Below are 23,470 nucleotides of genomic sequence, written 5' to 3'. Positions count from 1 at the left end.
CCACAATATTGCATGTATCCACCACAATACCCAGCACCTCCTACTGGTAGCAGCAGTTCAAAAGTCTCAAGTACACAATGTGAGGCTATGCCCAATGAGCCTGAATTTTCTACTCAACGGGGTCTAGATGATATTGATCTTGAAGAATCTGGAAAGAAACGCACCAAATGGAGTGGTAAAGATAATATACTTCTTCTTCAATCATGGCTCAACGTTTGTACCGATCGGGTCGTGGGAAATGAGCAAAAGTCAGATTTGTTTAGGAAAAAGATCCGAGCCCAATATGAGGAGTACCGCGACGATGCCTCTCTTTCGAGGACATGGTTATCCCTGAAATCTCATTTTAATAAATTGAATGTTGATCTTCAAAAATTTGTCGGTTGCCACACTAAAGCCGTCAATCATTGGAAAAGTGGACACTCAGATAAGGACATCATGGCTATGGCGCATCAATTATATCATGTAGATATGGGTAAATATTTCAAACATGAGAATGAATGGCGGTTGGTGAAGGATGAACCAAAGTGGATGGGAACATTTATGACAACCAGTTCAACGAGGCAGAAGAAGTCAGGAGATGGGGCGTATGCAACATCGTCTGACCCGAGTGCATCAATCGAGGGCGACGAATATGAGGCCACACAACCAGCAACCCGCCCGTTGGGAAAAAAGAACCAGAAAAGGAAAGCTAATGTAGGAGACACAGCTTCAAGTGATCTCGGTTATGTTCCTAACTCCGAGATGATAGCCATCGGGAAAGCTAAACTGGGATTCCTGGCGAGTTTTGAGAAGCTCAAGACCGAAGAACTGGAGGTGAGAAAGGAAAAAAAAAAACTTTATAAGGCGTGGTTATTGAAGGAATACAAAGATATTTTTATGGAGGACACATCTGAAATGAACGAGGTGCAGTTAGCAACGCATCAGCGCTTAGTTGAATTCGCCATGAATGAACTAGGAATGTCTTAATTCTTGTTGTTGTCTTTCTTAATGTGTGCCAATGTTGTGATTTTAGCATTTCTACTTATTGATTCTGCATTAGTGTTGTAATTTTAGCATTTCTACTTATGTGTATTGCATCAGTGTTGTAATTTTAGCATTTCTACTTATGTATTCTGCATTAATGTTGTAATTTCAGTATTCGAATTTTTCTTAATGTGTACTGCGTTTCTACTTATGTGTTCTATATAGTCGTTGGGGAATATAGCCGTTGGGGAATATAGCCGTTGTGGAATATAGCCGTTGGGGAATATAGCCGTTGTGAAATATAGCCGTTGGAGAATATAGTCGTTGGGGACTATAGCCGTTGGAGAATATAGCCGTTGTTGTTTCTCTTATTTATACATGTCATATTTCATTCATCTCAACATTCAAGAGTTCTTTTGTCCTCACATATTGTCTTCCTCCTATCAAATTACACTGATAGTTTCTCATTGTGTCATAGAATGGATCCAAACAATATGGCCGACTTGAACATTTACGACATAATTATTGACGATATTATGAATGACACGACTATAGAAGATATGATGCAGGAGGAGATGGAGTTTTATCAACGACGTGCCAACACCGTTAAGCCCAAGCGAACAAGAAAGGTGATAAAGAGAGATCGTGAAGCTGAGAACGAGCGGTTGTGGAATGACTACTTCTCTGAAAATCCTGTGTACACGGAAGAGCTTTTCCGACGAAGGTTTCAAATGCAAAAGCATGTGTTCCTCAGAATTGTAGGGGCCCTTGGGTCTCATGACCCGTACTTTTTAATGTCTGTCGATGCAGTTGGAAGATAAGGCCTGTCACCATTACAAAAGTGCACCGCCGCTATTCGTATGTTGGCGTACGGATCACCTGCTGATAGTGTTGACGAGTACGTTCAAATTGGTGAAAGTACTGCAATTGAGTGCTTAAAGAATTTTGTGGAAGGTGTGTATGCAGTATTTGGTGAAACGTACTTGAGACGCCCGAACTAGGAAGACATTACCCGCTTACTTCAATGGGGGGAGTCTCGTGGATTTCCAGGTATGTTGGGTTCTATTGATTGTATGCATTGGGAATGGAAGAATTGACCAGTTGAGTGGAAAGGTCAATTCACCCGAGGTGATCATGGAAATCCCACAATCATGCTTGAAGCAGTGACAACACAAGACTTGTGGATTTGGCATGCATTTTTTGGCATTGCAGGTTCTAACAATGACATTAATGTGCTAAACCAATCTCCTGTTTTTAATGAGGTTTTGAGTGGAAATGCTCTCATGGTGAACTTTAGCGTGAATGAAACAATGTATAACATGGGATACTATCTAGCAGACGGTATCTATCCCCCGTGGGCTACATTTGTGAAGACCATCCCAATGCCACAAGGAGAAAAAAGGCAAAAATTTGCGAAAAGACAAGAAGCAGCAAGAAAGGACGTTGAACGTGCATTCGGCGTTCTCCAATCTCGGTTTGCAATAGTTCGTGGTCCATCACGCTTTTGGCATCCGAATGAGATGAAGTCAATAATGGATGTTTGCATCATATTGCACAACATGATTGTTGAAGATGAGCGCAACACGTACCGAGGTAATTTTGTTTATGATCAGGTCAATAATGACATATTGGATGCTGAAGTAGTAAGTGGTCATATTCCAGCTTTTAGAAATATCTTGGAAAGAAGAGCACATCAAATTGATAGGTCAATTCATCACCAACTTCAAGTAGACTTGGTGGAGCATATTTGGCAGCTTCCCGAAAACGAGAATAATGAAAATTAACCTTCAAGTGTTATTATGTATTTCATTTCAAATGTATTGTTGTTTATTTTTCGTTGTCATGTATTTTCTTTCATCTTTATTTCTATCATTCAATAAAATTGTTTTTGCTATAAAAAAACACAATGTACTTTTTTATTTTACTTTCAAGTTAACATGCCGATATTTAAATTTAATTGTTTTAAATATTAAGTAAAATTAAATTTAAATTAAATTCGTATTAATTTTAATTAAATTATTTTTAAGTTGAAGTATTGATTTAGTATTAAATGTTAAATCTAAATTGGGTGAAAATAAATATTATTAATTTATGTTGTATGGTGGGACACGGGTGAGACCCTTCAAATAGTAATTTAAGAAATCATGGGTTGGAGCAAAATCTACTTTAGTTTCTTAGGAGTTTCTTAAGTCTGATGTGGCAGTACGAGCCCACAGGAATAGTGCAGAATAGTGTGTTAAGAAACCAAATAAGAATTTTGGGGTTGGAGTTGCTCTAATACCCTTATTTCCTTGTCTGCTGATATAGTCACGTGGTGATGAGAGTTTATAATTCTCTAGATTGGAGAAAATTGAAGAGTGAGACACAGTAGCCGAGAGTGTGCATTCTCAAGGAATTGATTAGCCACTGGATAGTACCGTTGAGAGGAATTTAGAATTCTCTATAAAAAGAGAATTGTGAGAGACTCTGTAGTAAGCGAGAGAGAGAGAGAGAAAAAGAAGCCTCGCAGAAAAAGAAAAAAAGGGACGACACAGTGTGTGACGGAGAGGAGAAGAAAAGATGTACTGGTTACTTGACATAAGAGTGGTACTACTAAAGTGCTCTGATTTGGCTGATTTTTCAGTGGGTGGATTCTGTCAGTGTGTTAGTAATATTAATATTTTTCTTCTGGTGTTTTGCCTTCTCTTTGTATTATTTCAGTGTACCCTTAGGGTGAGATTTATTTTGTTGTTATCCACCTTATTGGTCAGAATTGTATTTGCCTGTTGATCCCTGGTGATTACAGGAGAACTTGTGGTGTATCTCATTCATTTATTAGTGGAGAATTTTACTGACTTGGTCCCATGAGTTTTTTTACCTCTTTTGAGGGTTTTTCCCACGTTAATAATTCTGATGTCTCTGTCTTATTATTTGTTATGTTATGTGCTTAATATTGTTGCCTGAGTTGTTTGTCTAACGCTTATTTTAATTGCACTGAGGGGAAAAGTCGATCCAGGAGCTTCTGCTGAATTGTTGTCTATTTATATAATTTGTCATCTTTCCCCAACAAAAGTAAAGGAAATTAAAAGAGTAAAGAAAATTCACTGAAATAAAATGAGGAACACATACTCCACTTCTCTTATCTGTTTGTTTGTCACACTTGTCTGAGATATAAGCTTATGATATTTTTCGAGCAAAGTAAACTTCCTTACAACAAGATATAGCCTTGCTATTTATATGTCGGAGGCAAGATGTGGAGGATGGGTTGTCGGGGGTGATGATGTTAGTGATGGTGATGGGGCACTGGTGGTGAGAAGTGGTGAAGAAGTTGTTGGACAAAACCTGTTTGCAAATTACAAAATCCTTAAATACCGATGAAATTTAAAATATACCACTAAGTATTGTCAATTTGATGTACCCGTATGCTTCTTACTTTGATGTTCTTGTTATCTAGTTGGAGACTTAGTCAAAGCTTTATACTTACTCAAAGGGTTGCCAAATCACATTTATATCATGTGAAAATAAATCTCAAAGAGCGATACGGCAATGCAAACATATCTCGCTTGAACATCATGCAAAACTTCAAAGGTCAACAAAAGAATATAAAAACCTCAAAATTAACAGAGAAACCAATCAACTTCTGAGCAGAAAGAACTTTAATCTTACTTTTTAATCAACGCTCTAATTTTAACAACTCATCCAACTCTGCTGGAGCTGCATCCTCGGGGACCATAAACGATAGAGGCATGCAAGATTGATGAGCTAGTGGTTTCCTTTGAAGGACGCGACTTTCGTAAGGGAAAGAGGGCATCTAGACCGAGTTTGGAGCCACGACCAAGTCTGTAGGGTTCCTCACAAAACATCTCTAAAGCCTCCACGTGCACGATTCCTCGCCCAAGTTTTGCACAACCACTTATGTCATTTGTCATTACGGCCAGAGGGAAGCTTCCAGTATTTTTCTAAATTTATTTTTGTGATTCTATGAAGAATGAAAGCAAATCATCCCATAATTTCTAAAAGAAATAAGAAAATTATCAAGGAAGCCCAAAACTTGGCTTCAGTGGCACCAATGAGGGTCCATCCAACACTAACAACATAGAGAGAAGAGGTCTGAAAATTCGAAACAAACAGAGGCAGAAGTGGAAGCAGCAGGGACGACATCAACTGGTCCAACAGCGAAGTTAGAGGCCCGTGAGAGAAGGTCGTAATATGGGACTAGAGCGGTAGTAGAAGGTGGCGATAAGAAAAAGGAGAAGTTGTAATGGATGGGGTTGATGGTCACAAGGGTGTATACCGGTGGCCACAATGCTGAAGGAGGTGTTGTGGTGGTAGCAAGGGAGTGGAAAAAAGGAAAATAAACCTACAATACAAAAAATAAAAGGAAAAAAACTACTTATTTAAGTAGTAAGCCCACCTAAAAGTGAAAGCGAATTTGTTTTATCTGTTGTGGTTATGTAACTGTGTCCAAGATGGGCTATATGTTGAGCCTTTGTCACTTGGGGTCTGTTTATTCTATATATATAATGTTGTATTAATTACAAATTTTAAAACAAAGCTTAAAAGGATTCAAAGAAGGCAAGGACGATTAGTAACAACAAAAAGCTAATAGTTGGTAAATCCGCAAGTGTACGAATCCACCCGATTTTAAATATCGAACCACAGGGATTGTGAGTGAATAGATTCAGCTTAAGCCTTGAGCTTGAAGGTTGGTTTTATTGAAACAGAGATATGTTGAAGTAGTAATAAGGAAAAATAAACATAAACTCAGAAAAGAACATGCTTTGGGTCCTTGCTCAACTAGTCAATTTAAGTACATCATTCTAAGTACATGAACTCATGAGTCTCTCCTTGATGTTATAGCCTAAGCAACTACCTATCGATGCCTCATATAGATAATCCTTTCAAACCAAAAGATAAGTCAAATTCCTTGTGTACTTAAACATTTGTTTGAAGCATAAAGATTACAAAATTCAGGCCAACAAACCCCAACCATTCCTCTATTCCTAGTAGCAAAGATAGAAGGGGTAATCCTATATCGGTTCCCTAATCTATAACAAACTTCCGTTCTGATTATAGAAAAGCATAAAGCAAGCATGCATACAAGCTTAGATTGAAATTCAGAAAATGAGATTCAAGGGAAGAAGAAGAACATTGATGACCCGGGATTTAAGGCTATTTTCCTAGTTTATTTGCATGTAGTTTAATATAGTTTTTAGGATATTTCGGTCATTTTAAGATACTTTAGGCTTAGTTCATGCATTTTAATGTTTTCATTTAGTTTTAATATTTTTCTATATTTTTTATGTTATTTTTATAGATTTCATTAGGATTTAATCAAGTTATTTGAATTCGGTATCTTACTCTATCTTCTAGTTAATCTCTATTATTGGTTTTTGATTATTTTCATTTATTATTATTGTTATTTTAGGAGAAGATGTTGAATCAAGGTGCAAATCAAGTGAGAGAGCCAAGAATCTCGAAGTCTGGAGCAATCTGGATTTCTTGGCGCCAGTTTTGCGCCAATTTCCTCTTGCATCTCGCGCATTTACGCGAAGGAATTAGCTTCTGAAATATTTTGCGCCAGTTTTGCGCGAAATCCTTCACAGAATTCGCGCATTTGCGCGAAATAACAGCCAGACTCTATTTAAGTGCGTTTTTAACCTATTTTATGTATCTTTTCACGTTGAAACATTTGGAGAGACCTTTGGAGGCAGAGCTCTGAGTTCTTTAGGATCCCTTACAGGTTTCTATTGTAATTTTGATGTTTTGCTACCTTTTTCTTGAATTGTTTCCTATGACTATGAGGAACTAATCCTCTCTTGTACTGGGGATATGATGTAGTTTTGTCTAAACTATGTTTTGATACGTTTCAGTTATATATGAATGGTTATTTTAGTTCATGAATTTCTTCTTTAATTTTATTGAATCCAATCGCGAAGGGGTTTCATGCTATCGTTTGCACAATTGGAAAATTGGTAGATGATAGGGATCTAGGAAGAAATTGAATAAGGGTCTCTACGCCTTAGGGATAAGGGTAGCAATTTATTTGTGTTTTCCTGAACATGAAATTGAATCTCTAGTTAATTAGGATTATGTTCTAAGGAATTAGCTATCACTAATTAACTAGAAGGGGTGCTTGACTAAGGGATTAGCAAGTAAACATATAGGCTTAGCACCATGAACAGATTTAACTAATTTCATATATAATTGTAGCGGGTAGAAACATAGCAAGGGTAAACGAAATCAATTCCCTGGTGCGCTTTTCTCTAAGTGATTTCAAATCAGTAATTATCTTTTCCACGTTTTCTTCTTACTTCGTTCTATCAACCAACTAAACCCTCTTTTAATTTCGCTTTTCGTCCTTACAACGAGAATTTGGTAACATTAAGAAGTAAACTATCACAATCCTTGAGGTTCGATAAATTAAAACCCCGGATGAAACTGTACACTTTCAGTTTTTCACATCAAGTTTTTGGCGCCGTTGCCGGGGATTGTGTTTAGTTTATTTTGTATTTTATCTGAATCTAATTGTTAGGACTTTTATTTTTTAAATTTATTACTCTTGTGCGGGTGCTACTGACTGTTGTTTGCTAGTGCATGCTAGGTACAATCAAGCGAATACCATGGCTGAAACACAAGAGGAGTTTAAAGCAAGAATCCGAGTTGAATGTGAAGCGAGAATGGAAACTGAAATTGAAGCTCGGATCCTTCGCCAGAAAGAAGAAGAAGCTGAACGTGATGCTCAGAGACCATTGAGGGAAATCACTGCCCCTCGTATGAGCTATACATATGAGGGCAGCGTTGTCCTTCCAGCAGACATACCAGAAAACTTTCAGATTCCACATCATTATATTCAGTTGGTGAGCCATCATCAGTTTGGAGGTAAAGCTACTGAGGATCCGCATGCTCACATGGACAGATTCACCAGACATTGTGAGTCTCTGAAAAGGCGTGAAGTCAGCTTGGATACAGTCCGGATGATTCTTTTTCACTACACTTTGAAGGATGCTGCAGAAGATTGGTTGAGGTCACAACCCCTTAACAACATTCGAACATGGGAGGACTTGGCGGAAAAATTTATCACACCAAATTCTTTCCATCCACACGCATCAAAAAGGCGAAGCAGGAAATTTATGCATTCAAACAAAACAAATCTGAAAATTTGTATGAGGCTTGGGAGCGGTTCTAAGAACTTCTGAGGAAGTGTCCAGGTCATAATATTTCTGCTGGTGAACAAGTGGACAAATTTTACTCGTCATTGCTTGAGTATGCGAGAGGAATGTTGGACGCAGCAGCCAATAGTGCATTTGATTCATTGCCTGCACACACAGCTCTTGAGATCATCGACAATTTGGCCACTAGATCTTCGCAGTCAGATTATGATAGAGAGAACCGGGAAAGTGTGCATGAAGTTGGAACAAATGATGATGTTCTCGCCTCCAACAGGAAGTTGTCACAAAAGATGGATGCAATAGTACAACGTTTAGATGGTCGCAAACTGAGTGCTGAAGATGCTGCATTTGATGAGTTAGTGAAGGCAATGGGTAATCCTCAAAACAACCCTTACTCAAATACTTATAATCCGGGTTGGAGGAATCACCCTAACTTTTCATGGAGAGATCAAGACAAGTCTGGAAATTCAAGGGAGTACTCTAATCAAAGGAGTTATGGTCAAGATCAAAAACCTCAACCCTCTCAAGAGCAAGGAAATGGGAAGAAGAGCCTAGAAGAAATTGTGGGAGAACTGGCCCAAGCTACTAGCAAGCTTCAGGTGTCCACAGATAGCTTCATAAATGAGTCTAGAAATAACTTCAAAAACCAGGAGGCTTCAATCAAAAATCTGGAGAATCAGGTCGGTCAAATTTGCAAACAATTATCTGAGAGACCTCCAGGTATGTTTTCTAGTAACACTGTGCCTAGTCCTAGGGAGAATATTTCTGCTGTTACTCTAAGAAGTGGAAAAGTTCTGCATGAAATTGAAAATAAAAATTAGTGGAAAGAATAAGATTGAGGCTGGAAATAAAAGTGAATTTGAAGTGATAAGTAAGGAAAAAGAACAGAGTGAAGATAGGTTAGTGAAAGAGAGAAAAGTAGATTTAGAAAATAATAAGTTTACAAAAGTTCTTTTTCCCCGTTTCCCCACTAACATAGCAAAGAGGAGGTTGGAGAAGCAATTCTCCAAGTTTATTTCAATGTTTAAAAAGTTACGTGTAGACCTCCCATTCTCTGAAGTTTTAGAAAAGATGCCTCAATATGCCAAGTTCATGAAGGAGATACTCTCTAAGAAAAGGAGCTTGAGTGAAGAGAACGATATCGTTGAGCTGACTGAGGAGTGTAGCGCTATTTTGCAAAGGAAGCTTCCACCCAAACGAAAGGATCCAGGTAGTTTCACTCTACCTGTTAACTTTGGGGCTTCAAAGGAAGTGAGAGCTTTATGTGATTTAGGGGCAAGCTTCAACTTAATGCCCCTATCAATGTTCGAGCGACTTAATGTTGGAGAGCTGAAGCCAACAATGATGATGCTTCAACTAGCAGATCGATCCATGGTGACTCCTTGGGGAGTTGTTGAAGATGTGCTAGTGAGAGTAGGAGAGTTTGAGTTTCCGGTGGATTTTGTGATAATTGATATGGACGAGGACTCTAAAATACCATTGATTCTGGGAAGACCGTTCCTAGCCACTTCACAAGCGAAAATAAATATGGGAAAAGGAACAATATCTTTAAGGGTAGCTGATGAGAAAATTACTTTCACCATATTTGACCTGAAGCCAAAGCAAATTGAGAAGAATGATGCATTCTTGGTGGAGATGATGGACGAGTGGAGTGATGAGAAGTTGAAGCAGTTCTTCCTTAAAGAAAAAGCTGGAGCATCAAATAAGAAGAAAAAGAAGAACACGCAGAACGACCAAACTGAGAAAGTCTACTCAATGAGCATGGTTGTCAACTTAGAGCAGAAGGAGGAGAACCTGAGAAATCAAGCTGAACCAGTTCATCTTGAAAGCGTTGTGGCCAACATGGAGCAGAAAGAGGAGAAAACGAAAGGAGAATCCTTCATATGGAAGCCAAAAAATAAGAAAGATGATAAACCTCCTATCCCTTTTAACTCTAAATTGAATAACTGTGTTCATGCTTTTGAGATTGCTTGCAAGAACATGGTGAAAATGTGTGCTGAGTTTAAGGAACCCAGAAGTGCAACGCACTATGGGGTAAACACCGGATAGAATTCTTAGTCCGGTGAAGTCTAACAAAGACTATAAAATTGTGCTTCTTGGGAGACAACCCAAGCGGTAATTTTAGTTCTAATTTCATTTTCGTTTTGCTTTCTTAGTTTTAATGATTTTTTTTATTTCCGGTTTCATAGTGTTAGTTTTGAAAAAATGAGAAAAACAAAAATATATCCTTTTTAGTTGAGTCTTTATTTTCTGTTGAGTCTTAGTGTTCTCATGAGTTATTTGAGTTATTATTGTGGTATTTTTAATTTGTGTGTTCATTTTTACAAGGACTAAGTGATTTACATGATCAGAATTGAGCTGGAGGGTCCAGCTGACAGAGTCCTGGTGCTATCACTGTTTGCACCCAAATTGAGTACAGGGAGTTTTTCTTAACCAATTATCTCTCAAGTAATTGCATGATCATGCATTTTACATTTTGTTGCACACACTAGTTATGCACATGCTTTTACCCCGAGTTATCTGCCTTTGTATTTGACTACTCAAGTGATTTCAATTTTGAATCTATGCCTTGTTTTTATGGAAATTGTGATACACATGTGCAGCTCATGTATTGGACATGACATGCTTTTGATAGAAGTAAGTGAATTTTAGGACTGAGTGATGTTTTCAATAGATAGTGTTGATAGGAGTTCACTGGGGTTCATCTCTTTACCCCTTGTTTTCCGCTGAGTGATGAGTGATCTCTGATGATTCCTGACTTGCTTGCACTTGCTTGGTTCTGCTTTGACATGCATATCGGTTCGATAGTGTTATGCTTGTGATTTGTTAAGAGATTATTAGGCATTCTTGATGGCCTTCAGACTTTGTTTCAGCTATTCCTTAGTTGCCCAAGTTGAGCCTAAATGTGAATTTTCTTGGTCCCTAACTTTGGAAATATTCATGAGTTGTTAAGTGATCTCAATTGTGAATTGAGCAAATAAAAAAGAATATTAGCGTGTCGGTTCCCTCTCTCTCCTAGTGTGCATGAAAATGAAGCAAAATGCTTGGAAACAATGAATGAAAAAAAAAGAGCAAAATTTGCAAAATAAAAAGAGGAGAGTAGAGAGAAAGAACCTTGAGTGCTTTAAATGAATGTTCTGAATTGAAAAAAGAAATAGATCACTTAACTATCTGTGAGTGTAAACTTGTATTATCCTTTTCTTATCCTACCTAAAGTTACACCTTGGCCAAGTTACAACATGTGAGAATATTTTTCTTGTTACATAGCATGACACTGTCTGATCTTGATTTGATTGATTATCAGAACCGAAGCATAGTGTTTGTACTGTCAGATGCACTAAATAATTGATGATTGATGATTAAATTTGTGAGTTTAGATGTGAACTCTGAGTCTCATTGTCCTATTGATTTCATTTTCTCTGGACTTGATTCCTTATTTCTCTTAACTAGTATGCTCATGAATTGATCTTTATTTGTTGGATGTGTATCTTGTGTTTAAAAAGTGCTGGAAATTGATTTGGAATTGATTTATTCTGTGCTTTAGGACAAGCTTTCCTAAGTTTTCGCTTGAGGACAAGCTGCCGTTGAGTATAGGGGTGTGATGACCCGGGATTTAAGGCTATTTTCCTAGTTTATTTGCATGTAGTTTAATATAGTTTTTAGGATATTTCGGTCATTTTAAGATACTTTAGGCTTAGTTCATGCATTTTAATGTTTTCATTTAGTTTTAGTATTTTTCTATATTTTTTATGTTATTTTTATAGATTTCATTAGGATTTAATCAAGTTATTTGAATTCGGTATCTTACTCTATCTTCTAGTTAATCTCTATTATTAGTTTTTGATTATTTTCATTTATTATTATTGTTATTTTAGGAGAAGATGTTGAATCAAGGAGCAAATCAAGTGAGAGAGCCAAGAATCTCGAAGTCTGGAGCAATCTGGATTTCTTTGCGCCGGTTTTGCGCCAATTTCCTCTTGCATCTCGCGCATTTACGCGAAGGAATTAGCTTCTGAAATATTTTGCGCCAGTTTTGCGAGAAATCCTTCACAGAATTCGCGCATTTGCGCGAAATAACAGCTAGACTCTATTTAAGTGCGTTTTTAGACCTTCCCTCTTCAACCGTTACAACCTGAAAACTTGATGACAAAGCTTGAGGAAAATATCAAGAAACTTAAAGGTCAGTTTTGCACAAAGGCTCCAAAACAAGTGGAAATTTCCTAAGACTCCTAAAATCTAATAAAATGCAACTAAAGTCCCTATAAAACTACAAAATTACCAAAACAAAGTAAAAACACAAAGAAAGGTAAACATGCATGCAAATGCATGAAACACTACATGAGACACAAGAAAAAGACTCAAAACCTACAAAGAAATGACCCTAAAAACAAGACTAAATCCGGGTCATCACTAATCACCCCTCGACATAAGGTTGTCCCCAAAAGACAACAAGTCAAAAAGTTATACAACAACAACAAAAATCCCCAAAACTGATGGCCCTATGTTAGTAGTGGTTTTAGGGTCATTTCTTTGAGTGTTTTGAGTCTTTTTCTTTGTCTCATGTAGTGTTTCATGCATTCTCATGCATTTTTGTGCTTATTTGAGTTTGAGTCAAGTTTTAGTAATTTTATGGTTTTATGAGGGTTGTTTTTGCATTTTTATAGAGTTTAGGACTTGCATGAGTTTTGCCATGATTTTGTGGGGACTAAGGTGGTTAAAAGCCCTTTGAATTTCTTGATTTTACTCCTTGTCTTGGTCCTTTAGTGCTGCAGCAGGTAACTTATGGAAAAGGAAGGCCAAGATGCAAAGGAATTGAAGAAAGCATTCAAAGGGGGGTTACAAAAAGCTGAAAAGCCACCAAGAGCGTGCAGCTGGTGCTCAAGCGCCCTCACCTGGCGCTCAAGCGCCAGCACTCCAGAAGCTGGAGCCTTGCATCTGCCACATGGGCGCTCAAGCGCTGCCCTACTCGACTTTTTTGCCTATAAATAAGGCTTTAGGATATTTTGTTGAAAACTTCTGATTTTTACTTAGATTTTTACCATGTATTGAAGCTTAGGAAGTGCTTTCGGGGCTTGTGTGAGGCTTCCACCTTGTATTTTTCAGGTTTTCTTTACATTTCTTGTATGGATTCACTAGCCATGAGTGGCTAGACTCTTCTTTTACTTTGGGTTCAATGTGATTTCATGAATTTCTAGACTTAATTCCTATCTCTATGCTCTTGTTCTTGAATCTACCTTATATTTCAATTCTTTTATGCATGATAAGCTTGGGTGCACCTATGCTTAAGGCTAAATTGCAATCATATAGGAAGATTGTTGTAATTTGGGGACTTGGGTTGGAATTGACCTCTCTTTGCTTGCTTCTAGGAATAGAGTGGGGGATTGGTTTTGTTGGCCTGAAAATTTCATGCTTATAAACCTCATATGAATGACTAGGTACACAAGGAATTGGGCTTAGCTTTTAGTGTGAGAGAATTGCTCATGTGAGGAATCAATGAGTAAGTATCTAGGCTATAACAATAAGGGAATGATTCAAGGTTTCAATTGCATAGGGTAGGTTGTCTAGGAAGGATTGGATGAACATTAACCCAGAGCATTTTCATCAATTGATATTTTCATTTTCTTCACTATTGCTTATTTTGCAAACCCTTGTTACAAACAAACAAATCCAAAAACTGAATTTTATTTGCTTTCAAACTCACAAGCTTTGAGCTTAAACCATAATTCTCACTCACGGTCCCTGTGGATTCGATATTAAAACCCGGAAATATCTGTGCACTTGCAGATTGACTCAACAATTTTTTGGCGCCGTTGTCGGGGACTGTTTGTGGTTTGTGGTTTTCGGTTTAAGTTACAAGTTTGTAGTTTTTCATTTCTTGAACAGGTATTACTAACCTTTCTTTGGTTGTGTATTTCAGTTTATGCAAGGTAGGCTTGACACGGATCCATTGGAGTTTGATCCGGAGCCTGAACGTACCCTCCATCGTCGTCGAGCTCAGCAAAGAGCTGCTGAGATAGCCGCCATGGCTGCCTGTATGATGGAGGAGCAATTGCAAGCCCACATTGAAGAAAGAGTGAATGAGGCTATTGCTCAAAGACTTCAAGAGCAAGAAGCGGAGAATGCCAATCGTTCTCTTAGAGACCTCACCTCGGCTGCCATGAGCTACGATTATCCGGGCATCATAGTTTCCCCCGATGGCACGGGAAATTTTGAGCTGAGGCCGGCATTCATCAATTTGGTGAGCCAAAATCAGTACGGTGGAGATGCTCTTGAAGATCCTCATGCACACATGGAGCGGTTCATCCGCAATTGCAACACCTACAGAGTTCAGAATGTTTCTGCGGACACCATCCGCTTGAGTTTGTTCCCTTTTCATTGAGGGATACTATTGAAGAGTGGTTGAATTCACAGCCCCAAGGTAGCATTACATCTTGAGAGGACTTGGCTAAGAAATTCACCACAAGGTTTGTTCCAAGAGCCCTCTTGAGAAAGCTCAAGAATGACATAATGACTTTTGCTCAATCCACCGATGAAAATCTCTATGACGCTTGGGAAAGGTTCAAAAAGCTCTTGAGGAGGTGTCCTCAACATAACCTCACCCAAGCGGAACAAGTAGCAAAGTTCTATGATGGTCTCCAATATTCTTCGAGGTTTGGCTTGGATGCGGCTTCAAACGGTGAGTTCGATGCCTTACTTCCACAAGTGGGGTACGAGTTGATTGAAAAAATGGCTATAAGGGCCATGAACTCAAGTAATTAACGCCAAGCCCAAAGAGGGGTCCTAGAGGTTGAGCCTTATGATCAACTCATGGCCTCCAACAAGCAACTCTCCAAGCAAATGAATGAGATTCAAAATCAAATGAAGACTACCAAGATTGGTGGTCGAGTTGCAAAATTGGAGTGTGTGACTTGTGGAGGGCCACATGACAGCGAGGAATGCACAGAGACTAGACCGGAGGAGGAAGTGAAGGCCTTGGGTCAAGCTCGGAATGACCCATTTTCAAATACTTACAATCCAGGATGGAGGAATCACCCTAATTTCTCTTGGAGGCAAGGTAACAATGGGCAAGGAAGTGGCTTTCAAAGGCAATTTCCTAGCCAAGGCTCAAGGCAGCCACAAGAGAGAGTAGAAGGTGAAAGTGGCGGTTCCAAGAAAAGCTTAGAGGAGTTGGTGGAGACCTTCATCAACCGAACGGAGAATAATTACAAAAATCAAGAAGCGGCTATTAAGAACTTAGAGAATCAATTTGGCCAGCTGGCCAAGCAAATAGCCGAAAGACCTCAAGGTAAGTTTCCTTCTGATACTATCCCCAATCCCAAACAGGAGAATGCCTCTGTAGTGACCACTCGAAGTGGTAGGGTGATGAGTGAATTGAAGAAAAAAACAGAGGGTGAAAAAATTGAGGAGATAGTTGAGGGAGAAGTTGTGGTACCCATCAAGACTCAAGACTAAGGAAGTTATAGACCTCACTCCTAAGGTTAGCAAGGTCCCTATTCCTAAGGCCTTGACTAAGAAAAACATAGACAAGAAGTTCTCAAAGTTTGCGGAGGTTTTCAAGAAACTCCACATAAATATCCCTTTTGCCGATGCATTGGAGCAAGTGCCCATGTAGGCTAGGTTCATGAGGGATATCTTGTCTAAGAGGAGGAGTTTAAAGGGGGTTGATGAGACGGTAATGTTGACAGAAGAGTGTAGTGCTATCTTGCAGCGTAAGATGCCAATGAAAAGAAGAGACCCCGGAAGTTTCACTATTCCGGTGGAGGTTGAAGGGATGGCACAAGTAGAAGCACTTTATGATTTGAGGGCGAGCATCAACTTGATGCCGCTTACCATGTTTGAGAGGTTGGATCTAGGAGAGGTGACACCAACAATGCTTTCTTTACAAATGGCGGATCGGTCCCTCAAGACACCATATGGGATTGTGGAGGATGTTATGATGAGGGTGGACAAGTATGTGTTCCCCGTGGATTTCGTTGTGCTTGACATGAAAGAAGATGAGAAGATTCTGCTCATTCTTGGCACCTTTCTTAGCTACTGGTAGGGCTAAGATTGATGTCGACAAGGGTCATCTCATCCTTCGTGTTGGTAACGAAAAAGTAAGATTCTCTGTTTTCAATCCCATGTTAGAGACTAACCATGTTGATGACTTTGTATGTGATATGATCAAAAGTGTTCCAAAGGTTCAAGAAGAGACCCCCAAGGTGGAAAAGAAAGATGGCGAGCTCCCTTCGACTCTCATAAAGCTTGTGAGTCGTAACAAGTATGGGGGGTCAAAGTACGAGAATCTCCATGCACATATGGTGAAGTTTTCCCTAGCATGTTCTCTTGGCAAGAAGGAAGGGATGAGTGATGATGATTTGAAAATCAAAATTTTTCCCCACTCCTTGACCAAGGGAGCAAGAGCATGGTTTGATGAGCAACAAGACATAACCTCATGGGAGGATTTGTTTCGAAGGTTTTGTGCAAGGTTCTTGCCTTGCGATTGTGGTAAGTCATTTGGAGGTAAGGAATTTCCTTCCTAACATCAAAGGAAGGAGAGTCTACCTTGGACTATAACAAAGGGCTGGAGGGGAGACAACCCATTTTTTTATTTTTGTTGAAAATGCTTTAGGATAGTTTTTTTTTTTAAAAGAAGAAAAAAAAAAGAAAAAAAAACACACATTTTGCATTGGGCTGGCGCTCAAGCGCCAGCCTGCCCGTAGCTTCAAGCTAGCAGGGGCACCCAGGGCGCTCCAGCGCCCCATCTCAGCGCTTGAGCACCCCAACACGCACACACACACAGTTTTTTTGTTTTAAACACTTCTAACTCATCATTTTTCCACTTTCTAGCTTCCCTTTCTCTCTAAAACCGCCCCCCTCACTACATATACCCATTTTCTACTCTCCCCATCTCACTTACACACACTTTTGTCCACTCTCCTCTTCCCAAGTTTGCATTGCATCAAGAGCATCTCACTTGCACCCACTCACTCCAAGTTCAAGGTAAGTTCCAATTTTCCACTTCCTTCCATCTAAGTTTCATGAGTTTGCAAGTTTTTGACTCTTGGGGGTTATGGGTGAGTGATTTTAAGTTTGTGCATGTTGGGTTTGGTTTGTTTTTGCTTTTCATGGGTATTTTGTGCCAAATTTAGTAATGGGTGTGAGATTTGTGAGAGTTGGGTAGTTAGATATAAGTAGTGTGGAGTATCTTTGTTTTGTGCCTTCTAGGTGTTTGATAGAACGCTCCAATGAGTTTTTCTAGTCGACTTTGGGCAAGTGCTTTGTGGTTTATTTCTTCTCCTTGCCAATTTCACTAGAAAACTTGATTGGGTGCTCTTAGGGGTTCAAGTTTTAATTTTTGTACATACTTTTTATTTATTTTTTACTAACATGACTAATGGTTTTGTGCGGCTTGTGGTTGTGTTAACTTTTGTGCAGATGCCTGCTAAGAGAGCAAGATATCCCACAAGGGCCGCGGGGTCCTCTTACACTTCCCAGAACTTTGACCGCTCCCACTTCCTTTCGGCAAAAAAGGAGGAATTCTATCAATCCGTCCTAGCACACAAGGGGTGTGTGAAGGAGCGAGGAGTATTTTATAGGGATGGAATGAGAGACCCCCTCGGCATGCAAGAGGTCATGGAGACAAGGAGGTGGAAGAATTGGGTGGATCCAATTCCTATTGCTTGTGAAGTCAAGGTTAGGGAATTCTATGCGAATACCTACTGTGATGATCAAGACGACAAACCGGATCCCCCCACCTTCTTGTCATGGTTTAGAGGTGATGTGGTTGACTTTGGAGCGGAAAGGATTCGTAGCTTCCTTGGCCTTCTCACGGAGCATGAGGAGAATGCCATTTTCCCATGGAAGAGTAGGAGTACCTTCCATGACTTGCTTTCAGATCGCTCTTCTGAGTTCTTGAGGGATTTGGAAGTGGTGGTGGTTAGGCCCGGGCAACATTGGGAGAAGGATGACAGAGGGCACATCACCTACTTGCTGAGACAAAACATGAGACCGCTGGCTCGTGTGTGGGCTGAGTTTTTGCAGGATTCCTTGTTCCCTAGCTCCCACAAATCTGAAGTGAGAGCGGTGGTCCTAATTGCAATTTATTGCATTATTAGGGGTCATCCCATGGATGTGGCGAGGATCATTTCTGAGAAGATTTACTCACACTACAATGTGGGTAAGGAGAAGCCACATCCTATCTTTCCTCACTTGATTACTGCTTTGATTCATGATGTTAGGGAGAAGGCTAGAAGACCTGCATTTCCTGTGCAGCAGAGGTTGCTGGTTTCCCCCATGCTGAGCAAGGGTCGGGTGAACCACTTTTTCAAGATTGGATGTCTAGGATGCCTCAGGAGGATGAGGAAGAGGAGGATCCGACAGAGCCAGCGGAAGAGGAAGAAGAAGAAGAGGAGATTAATGAAGTGGTGAATGAGGTTGTTACTCCACCTCATGCTGATCCTTCACCGGCTTGGATGGAGGCCGCTTTCGGGCGGATGTTTTTGAGGCAAGATCGCCTTCACCGGGATCTTGATCTCCACTGGAGGGGAGGAAGCACCTCAGATCCCGGATACCAAGGCCCAATGGATTTCAACACATTGGAGCAGGGGATGATTGATTTGAGCATAATGCATGACGCCGGAGTACATCCAGATTATGGTGATGGAATGGGTGACCATGGCCCCATGGAGTGATTGTGATGAGGTAATTCTATCTTAGTTTAGGTCATGCATCTTTAGCATATATTTTTCATTTGTAGATTTTGTTTTCTTTTTATCATGCATTGTTTAGTAATTGTTTTTATTTTTTGTTTTTGGGTCTTATACTTCCCTATACTCACATGTTTTTGCCTGCTAGTTGTGCTTTCCTACTTGTGTCGGTTTTGGAAAATTCGTTTCTTGTGGATACTCATGTTGTTTTGGGGATGAGTGATTGTATGTTGGGGAAGAGAGGAGGAGACTTCGGTCTTCCGAGTGTTTCTTTAGAAAGGAGTTGGTTTGAGTCCATAAGGGTCTACCTTTGACCCTTCACCTTAAAATTTTCTTGTAGGATCCTGACTCACTGGCAATTCTTGGTTCTGTATTGATTTCACACTTTGCATGCTTTGTGATACTTGCACTATTCATGAGACTAATAGGTTTTTGAACCTCAGAGTTTTTCTTGGCTTGAATTTTTGTCCCTAGTTGTCCCTTTTGAGCTTATTGGAGATTTCTTCGTGAACTAAATGATTGAGACTGATGTTTGGTTGGAATATTGGGGAGTGATGGTTCTTGGTATGTTAGTGTGGAGCTAAAAAAATTTGGAATAGTCTCTTGCCCCCAAAAGAAAAAAAAAAGGTTTGAAAAAGAAAAAAGAAAGAGAACTCCTAATCAAAGTTGGAGTGGAAAAAAAGAAAAAAAAAAAGAACTTGAAAAGGGGTCAAGAGACTTGTGCTAAAAGGTTTGTTGTTGAAAGCTCCGGGGGTTACTATTTGGACCACACTCAATGTGCTTTAAAGCCTTAGTTTTCCTTAGGGACCAACCACCTTGTACTTCACTAAGCCACACATTTCAACCCTTGTGAAGTCTCTTTGAATTTGTGCATGTTTGATCTTTGTTGCTATTGAGTGGATGACATCCAGAACCTATGAACTTGCTTGTGTGCTCAGTGCACTAAATTATATCTCATCCTAGGATTTTAGATCTATATGCTTCTCATGATGGACTTTATACTCTTCTCTTTTCAATAAGTTGCACGAGGAGGGTTGTTGGATCTTTTCTTTTGGAACCAGCTGTAATTACTCTTTCCCCTAGTTTTGTGGTTAGTATCCTTTGTTTAGGCACTTGTTTGGGAGCATTTCTTGCGCTTGAGGGCAAGCGAGTGTTTTCTACGCTCGAGGGTGAGCTGTCGTTGAGTATAGTGGTGTGATGACCCTATGTTAGTAGTGGTTTTAGGGTCATTTCTTTGAGTGTTTTGAGTCTTTTTCTTTGTCTCATGTAGTGTTTCATGCATTTTTGTGTTTATTTGAGTTTGAGTCAAGTTTTAGTAATTTTAGGGTTTTATGAGGTTGTTTTTGCATTTTTATAGAGTTTAGGACTTGCATGAGTTTTGCCATGATTTTGTGGGGATTAAGGTGGTTAAAATCCCTTTGAATTTCTTGATTTTACTCCTTGTCTTGGTCCTTTAGTGCTGCAGCAGGTAACTTATGGAAAAGGAAGGCCAAGATGCAAAGGAATTGAAGAAAGCATTCAAAGGGTGGTTACAAAAAGCTGAAAAGCCACCAAGAGCGTGCAGCTGGCGCTCAAGCGCCCTCACCTGGCGCTCAAGCGCCAGCACTCCAGAAGCTGGAGCCTTGCATCTGCCACATGGGCGCTCAAGCGCCTCAGGGCAGCGCCCTGCTCGACTTTTTTGCCTATAAATAAGGCTTTAGGAAATTTTGTTGAAAACTTCTGATTTTTACTTAGATTTTTACCAAGTATTGAAGCTTAGGAAGTGCTTTTGGGGATTGTGTGAGGCTTCCACCTTGTATTTTCCAGGTTTTCTTTACATTTCTTGTATGGATTCACTAGCCATGAGTGGCTAGACTTTTCTTTTGCTTTGGGTTCAATGTGATTTCATGAATTTCTAGACTTAATTCCTATCTCTATGCTCTTGTTCTTGAATCTACCTTATATTTCAATTCTTTTATGCATGATAAGCTTGGGTGCACCTTTGCTTAAGGCTAAATTGCAATCATATTGGAAGATTGTTGTAATTTGGGGACTGGGGTTAGAATTGACCTCTCTTTGCTTGCTTCTAGGAATAGAGTGGGGGATTGGTTTTGTTGGCCTGAAAATTGCATGCTTATAAACCTCATATGAATGACTAGGTACACAAGGAATTGGGCTTAGCTTTTAGTATGAGAGAATTGCTCATGTGAGGAATCAATGAGTAAGTATCTAGGCTATAACAATAAGGGAATGATTCAAGGTTTCAATTGCATAGGGTAGGTTGTCTAGGAAGGATTGAATGAACATTAACCCAGAGCATTTTCATCAATTGATATTTTCATTTTCTTCACTATTGCTTATTTTGCAAACCCTTGTTACAAACAAACAAATCCAAAAACTGAATTTTATTTGCTTTCAAACTCACAAGCTTTGAGCTTAAACCATAATTCTCACTCACGGTCCCTGTGGATTCGATATTAAAACCCGGAAATATCTGTGCACTTGCATATTGACTCAACAAGTTTTTGGCGCCGTTGCCGGGGACTGTTTGTGGTTTGTGGTTTTCGGTTTAAGTTACAAGTTTGTAGTTTTTCATTGCATTGAACAGGTATTACTAACCTTTCTTTGGTTGTGTATTTCAGTTTATGCAAGGTAGGCTTGGCACGGATCCATTGGAGTTTGATCCGGAGCCTGAACGTACCCTCCATCATCGTCGAGCTCAGCAAAGAGCTGCTGAGGTAGCCGCCATGGCTGCCCGTATGACGGAGGAGGAATTGCAAGCCCACATTGAAGAAAGAGTGAATGAGGCTTTTGCTCAAATACTTCAAGAGCAAGAAGCGGAGAATGCCAATCGTTCTCTTAGAGACCTCACCTCGGCTGCCATGAGCTACGATTATCCGGGCAGCATAGTTTCCCCCGATGGTACGGGAAATTTTGAGCTGAGGCCGGCATTCATCATATTGGAAGATTGTTGTAATTTGGGGACTTGGGTTGGAATTGACCTCTCTTTGCTTGCTTCTAGGAATAGAGTGGGGGATTGGTTTTGTTGGCCTGAAAATTGCATGCTTATAAACCTCATATGAATGACTAGGTACACAAGGAATTGGGCTTAGCTTTTAGTATGAGAGAATTGCTCATGTGAGGAATCAATGAGTAAGTATCTAGGCTATAACAATAAGGGAATGATTCAAGGTTTCAATTGCATAGGGTAGGTTGTCTAGGAAGGATTGAATGAACATTAACCCAGAGCATTTTCATCAATTGATATTTTCATTTTCTTCAATATTGCTTATTTTGCAAACCCTTGTTACAAACAAACAAATCCAAAAAATGAATTTTATTTGCTTTCAAACTCACAAGCTTTGAGCTTAAACCATAATTCTCACTCACGGTCCCTGTGGATTCGATATTAAAACCCGGAAATTTCTGTGCACTTGCAGATTGACTCAACAAGTTTTTGGCGCCGTTGCCGGGGACTGTTTGTGGTTTGTGGTTTTCGGTTTAAGTTACAAGTTTGTAGTTTTTCATTGCATTGAACAGGTATTACTAACATTTCTTTGGTTGTGTATTTCAGTTTATGCAAGGTAGACTTGGCACGGATCCATTGGAGTTTGATCCGGAGCCTGAACGTACCCTCCATCGTCGTCGAGCTCAGCAAAGAGCTGCTGAGGTAGCCGCCATGGCTGCCCGTATGACGGAGGAGGAATTGCAAGCCCACATTGAAGAAAGAGTGAATGAGGCTATTGCTCAAAGACTTCAAGAGCAAGAAGCGGAGAATGCCAATCGTTCTCTTAGAGACCTCACCTCGGCTGCCATGAGCTACGATTATCCGGGCAGCATAGTTTCCCCCGATGACACGGGAAATTTTGAGCTGAGGCCGGCATTCATCAATTTGGTGAGCCAAAATCAGTACGGTGGAGATGCTCTTGAAGATCCTCATGCACACATGGAGCGGTTCATCCGCAATTGCAACACCTACAGAGTTCAGAATGTTTCAGCGGACACCATCCGCTTGAGTTTGTTCCCTTTTCATTGAGGGATACTGCTGAAGAGTGGTTGAATTCACAGCCCCAAGGTAGCATTACATCTTGGGAGGACTTGGCTGAGAAATTCACCACAAGGTTTGTTCCAAGAGCCCTCTTGAGAAAGCTCAAGAATGACATAATGACTTTTGCTCAATCCACCGATGAAAATCTCTATGAAGCTTTTGAAAGGTTCAAAAAGCTCTTGAGGAGGTGTCCTCAACATAACCTCACCCAAGCGGAACAAGTAGCAAAGTTCTATGATGGTCTCCAATATTCTTCGAGGTTTGGCTTGGATGCGGCTTCAAACGGTGAGTTCGATGCCTTACTTCCACAAGTGGGGTACGAGTTGATTGAAAAAATGGCTATAAGGGCCATGAACTCAAGTAATTAACGCCAAGCCCAAAGAGGGGTCCTAGAGGTTGAGCCTTATGATCAACTCATGGCCTCCAACAAGCAACTCTCCAAGAAAATGAATGAGATTCAAAATCAAATGAAGACTACCAAGATTGGTGGTCGAGTTGCAAAATTGGAGTGTGTGACTTGTGGAGGGCCACATGACAGCCAGGAATGCACAGAGACTAGACTGGAGGAGGAAGTGAAGGCCATGGGTCAAGCTCGGAATGACCCATTTTCAAATACTTACAATCCAGGATGGAGGAATCAC

At 39.9% G+C, this 23,470-nt stretch overlaps 4 protein-coding genes and 2 non-coding genes across 6 annotated transcripts; 4 read left to right on the top strand and 2 right to left on the bottom strand.

The window, feature by feature from the left end:
- Positions 1 to 435: 435 nt before the first annotated feature.
- On the top strand, positions 436 to 966 carry LOC130725127 (uncharacterized). Its single transcript, XM_057576380.1, has one exon. The coding sequence runs from the start codon at positions 436 to 438 to the stop codon at positions 964 to 966; it is 531 nt and encodes a 176-aa protein (XP_057432363.1).
- Positions 967 to 1,442: 476 nt separating this feature from the next.
- LOC130725125 (uncharacterized) lies at positions 1,443 to 2,694 on the top strand. Its single transcript, XM_057576378.1, has 4 exons — positions 1,443 to 1,747; positions 1,883 to 1,935; positions 2,176 to 2,501; positions 2,626 to 2,694. The coding sequence occupies exons 1-4, from the start codon at positions 1,443 to 1,445 to the stop codon at positions 2,692 to 2,694; spliced, it is 753 nt and encodes a 250-aa protein (XP_057432361.1).
- Positions 2,695 to 9,185: 6,491 nt separating this feature from the next.
- On the top strand, positions 9,186 to 10,163 carry LOC130725124 (uncharacterized). The gene has a single exon (XM_057576377.1). The coding sequence runs from the start codon at positions 9,186 to 9,188 to the stop codon at positions 10,161 to 10,163; it is 978 nt and encodes a 325-aa protein (XP_057432360.1).
- A 4,440-nt stretch (positions 10,164 to 14,603) lies between these two features.
- LOC130727084 (small nucleolar RNA R71) lies at positions 14,604 to 14,710 on the bottom strand. Its single transcript, XR_009015124.1, has one exon. It is a non-coding gene; the product is annotated as a small nucleolar RNA R71 (small nucleolar RNA).
- A 1,025-nt stretch (positions 14,711 to 15,735) lies between these two features.
- LOC130725123 (uncharacterized) lies at positions 15,736 to 16,155 on the top strand. The gene has a single exon (XM_057576376.1). It carries the CDS (start codon positions 15,736 to 15,738, stop codon positions 16,153 to 16,155), a length of 420 nt encoding a protein of 139 aa, XP_057432359.1.
- Positions 16,156 to 22,927: 6,772 nt separating this feature from the next.
- On the bottom strand, positions 22,928 to 23,034 carry LOC130727095 (small nucleolar RNA R71). The gene has a single exon (XR_009015134.1). It is a non-coding gene; the product is annotated as a small nucleolar RNA R71 (small nucleolar RNA).
- Positions 23,035 to 23,470: the final 436 nt, after the last annotated feature.

The sequence above is a fragment of the Lotus japonicus genome, chromosome 6, assembly GCF_012489685.1.
Source record: "Lotus japonicus ecotype B-129 chromosome 6, LjGifu_v1.2".
Lineage (NCBI taxonomy): Eukaryota > Viridiplantae > Streptophyta > Magnoliopsida > Fabales > Fabaceae > Lotus > Lotus japonicus.
Note: the sequence above shows the minus strand (reverse complement) of the source record. Positions and strands in the feature narration are given on the sequence as shown.

Bases quoted from the DNA above. Each gene is read 5' to 3' on its own strand.
- LOC130725127 (XM_057576380.1), top strand. From the start codon at position 436: ATGGCTATGGCGCATCAATTATATCATGTAGATATGGGTAAATATTTC.
- LOC130725125 (XM_057576378.1), top strand. From the start codon at position 1,443: ATGGATCCAAACAATATGGCCGACTTGAACATTTACGACATAATTATT. The intron at 1,748-1,882 runs GTACTTTTTAAT...AATTGGTGAAAG, and splicing joins GCCCTTGGGTCTCATGACCC to TACTGCAATTGAGTGCTTAA. The intron at 1,936-2,175 runs GTGAAACGTACT...TTGGCATTGCAG, and splicing joins AGGTGTGTATGCAGTATTTG to GTTCTAACAATGACATTAAT.
- LOC130725124 (XM_057576377.1), top strand. From the start codon at position 9,186: ATGCCTCAATATGCCAAGTTCATGAAGGAGATACTCTCTAAGAAAAGG.
- LOC130725123 (XM_057576376.1), top strand. From the start codon at position 15,736: ATGAGGGATATCTTGTCTAAGAGGAGGAGTTTAAAGGGGGTTGATGAG.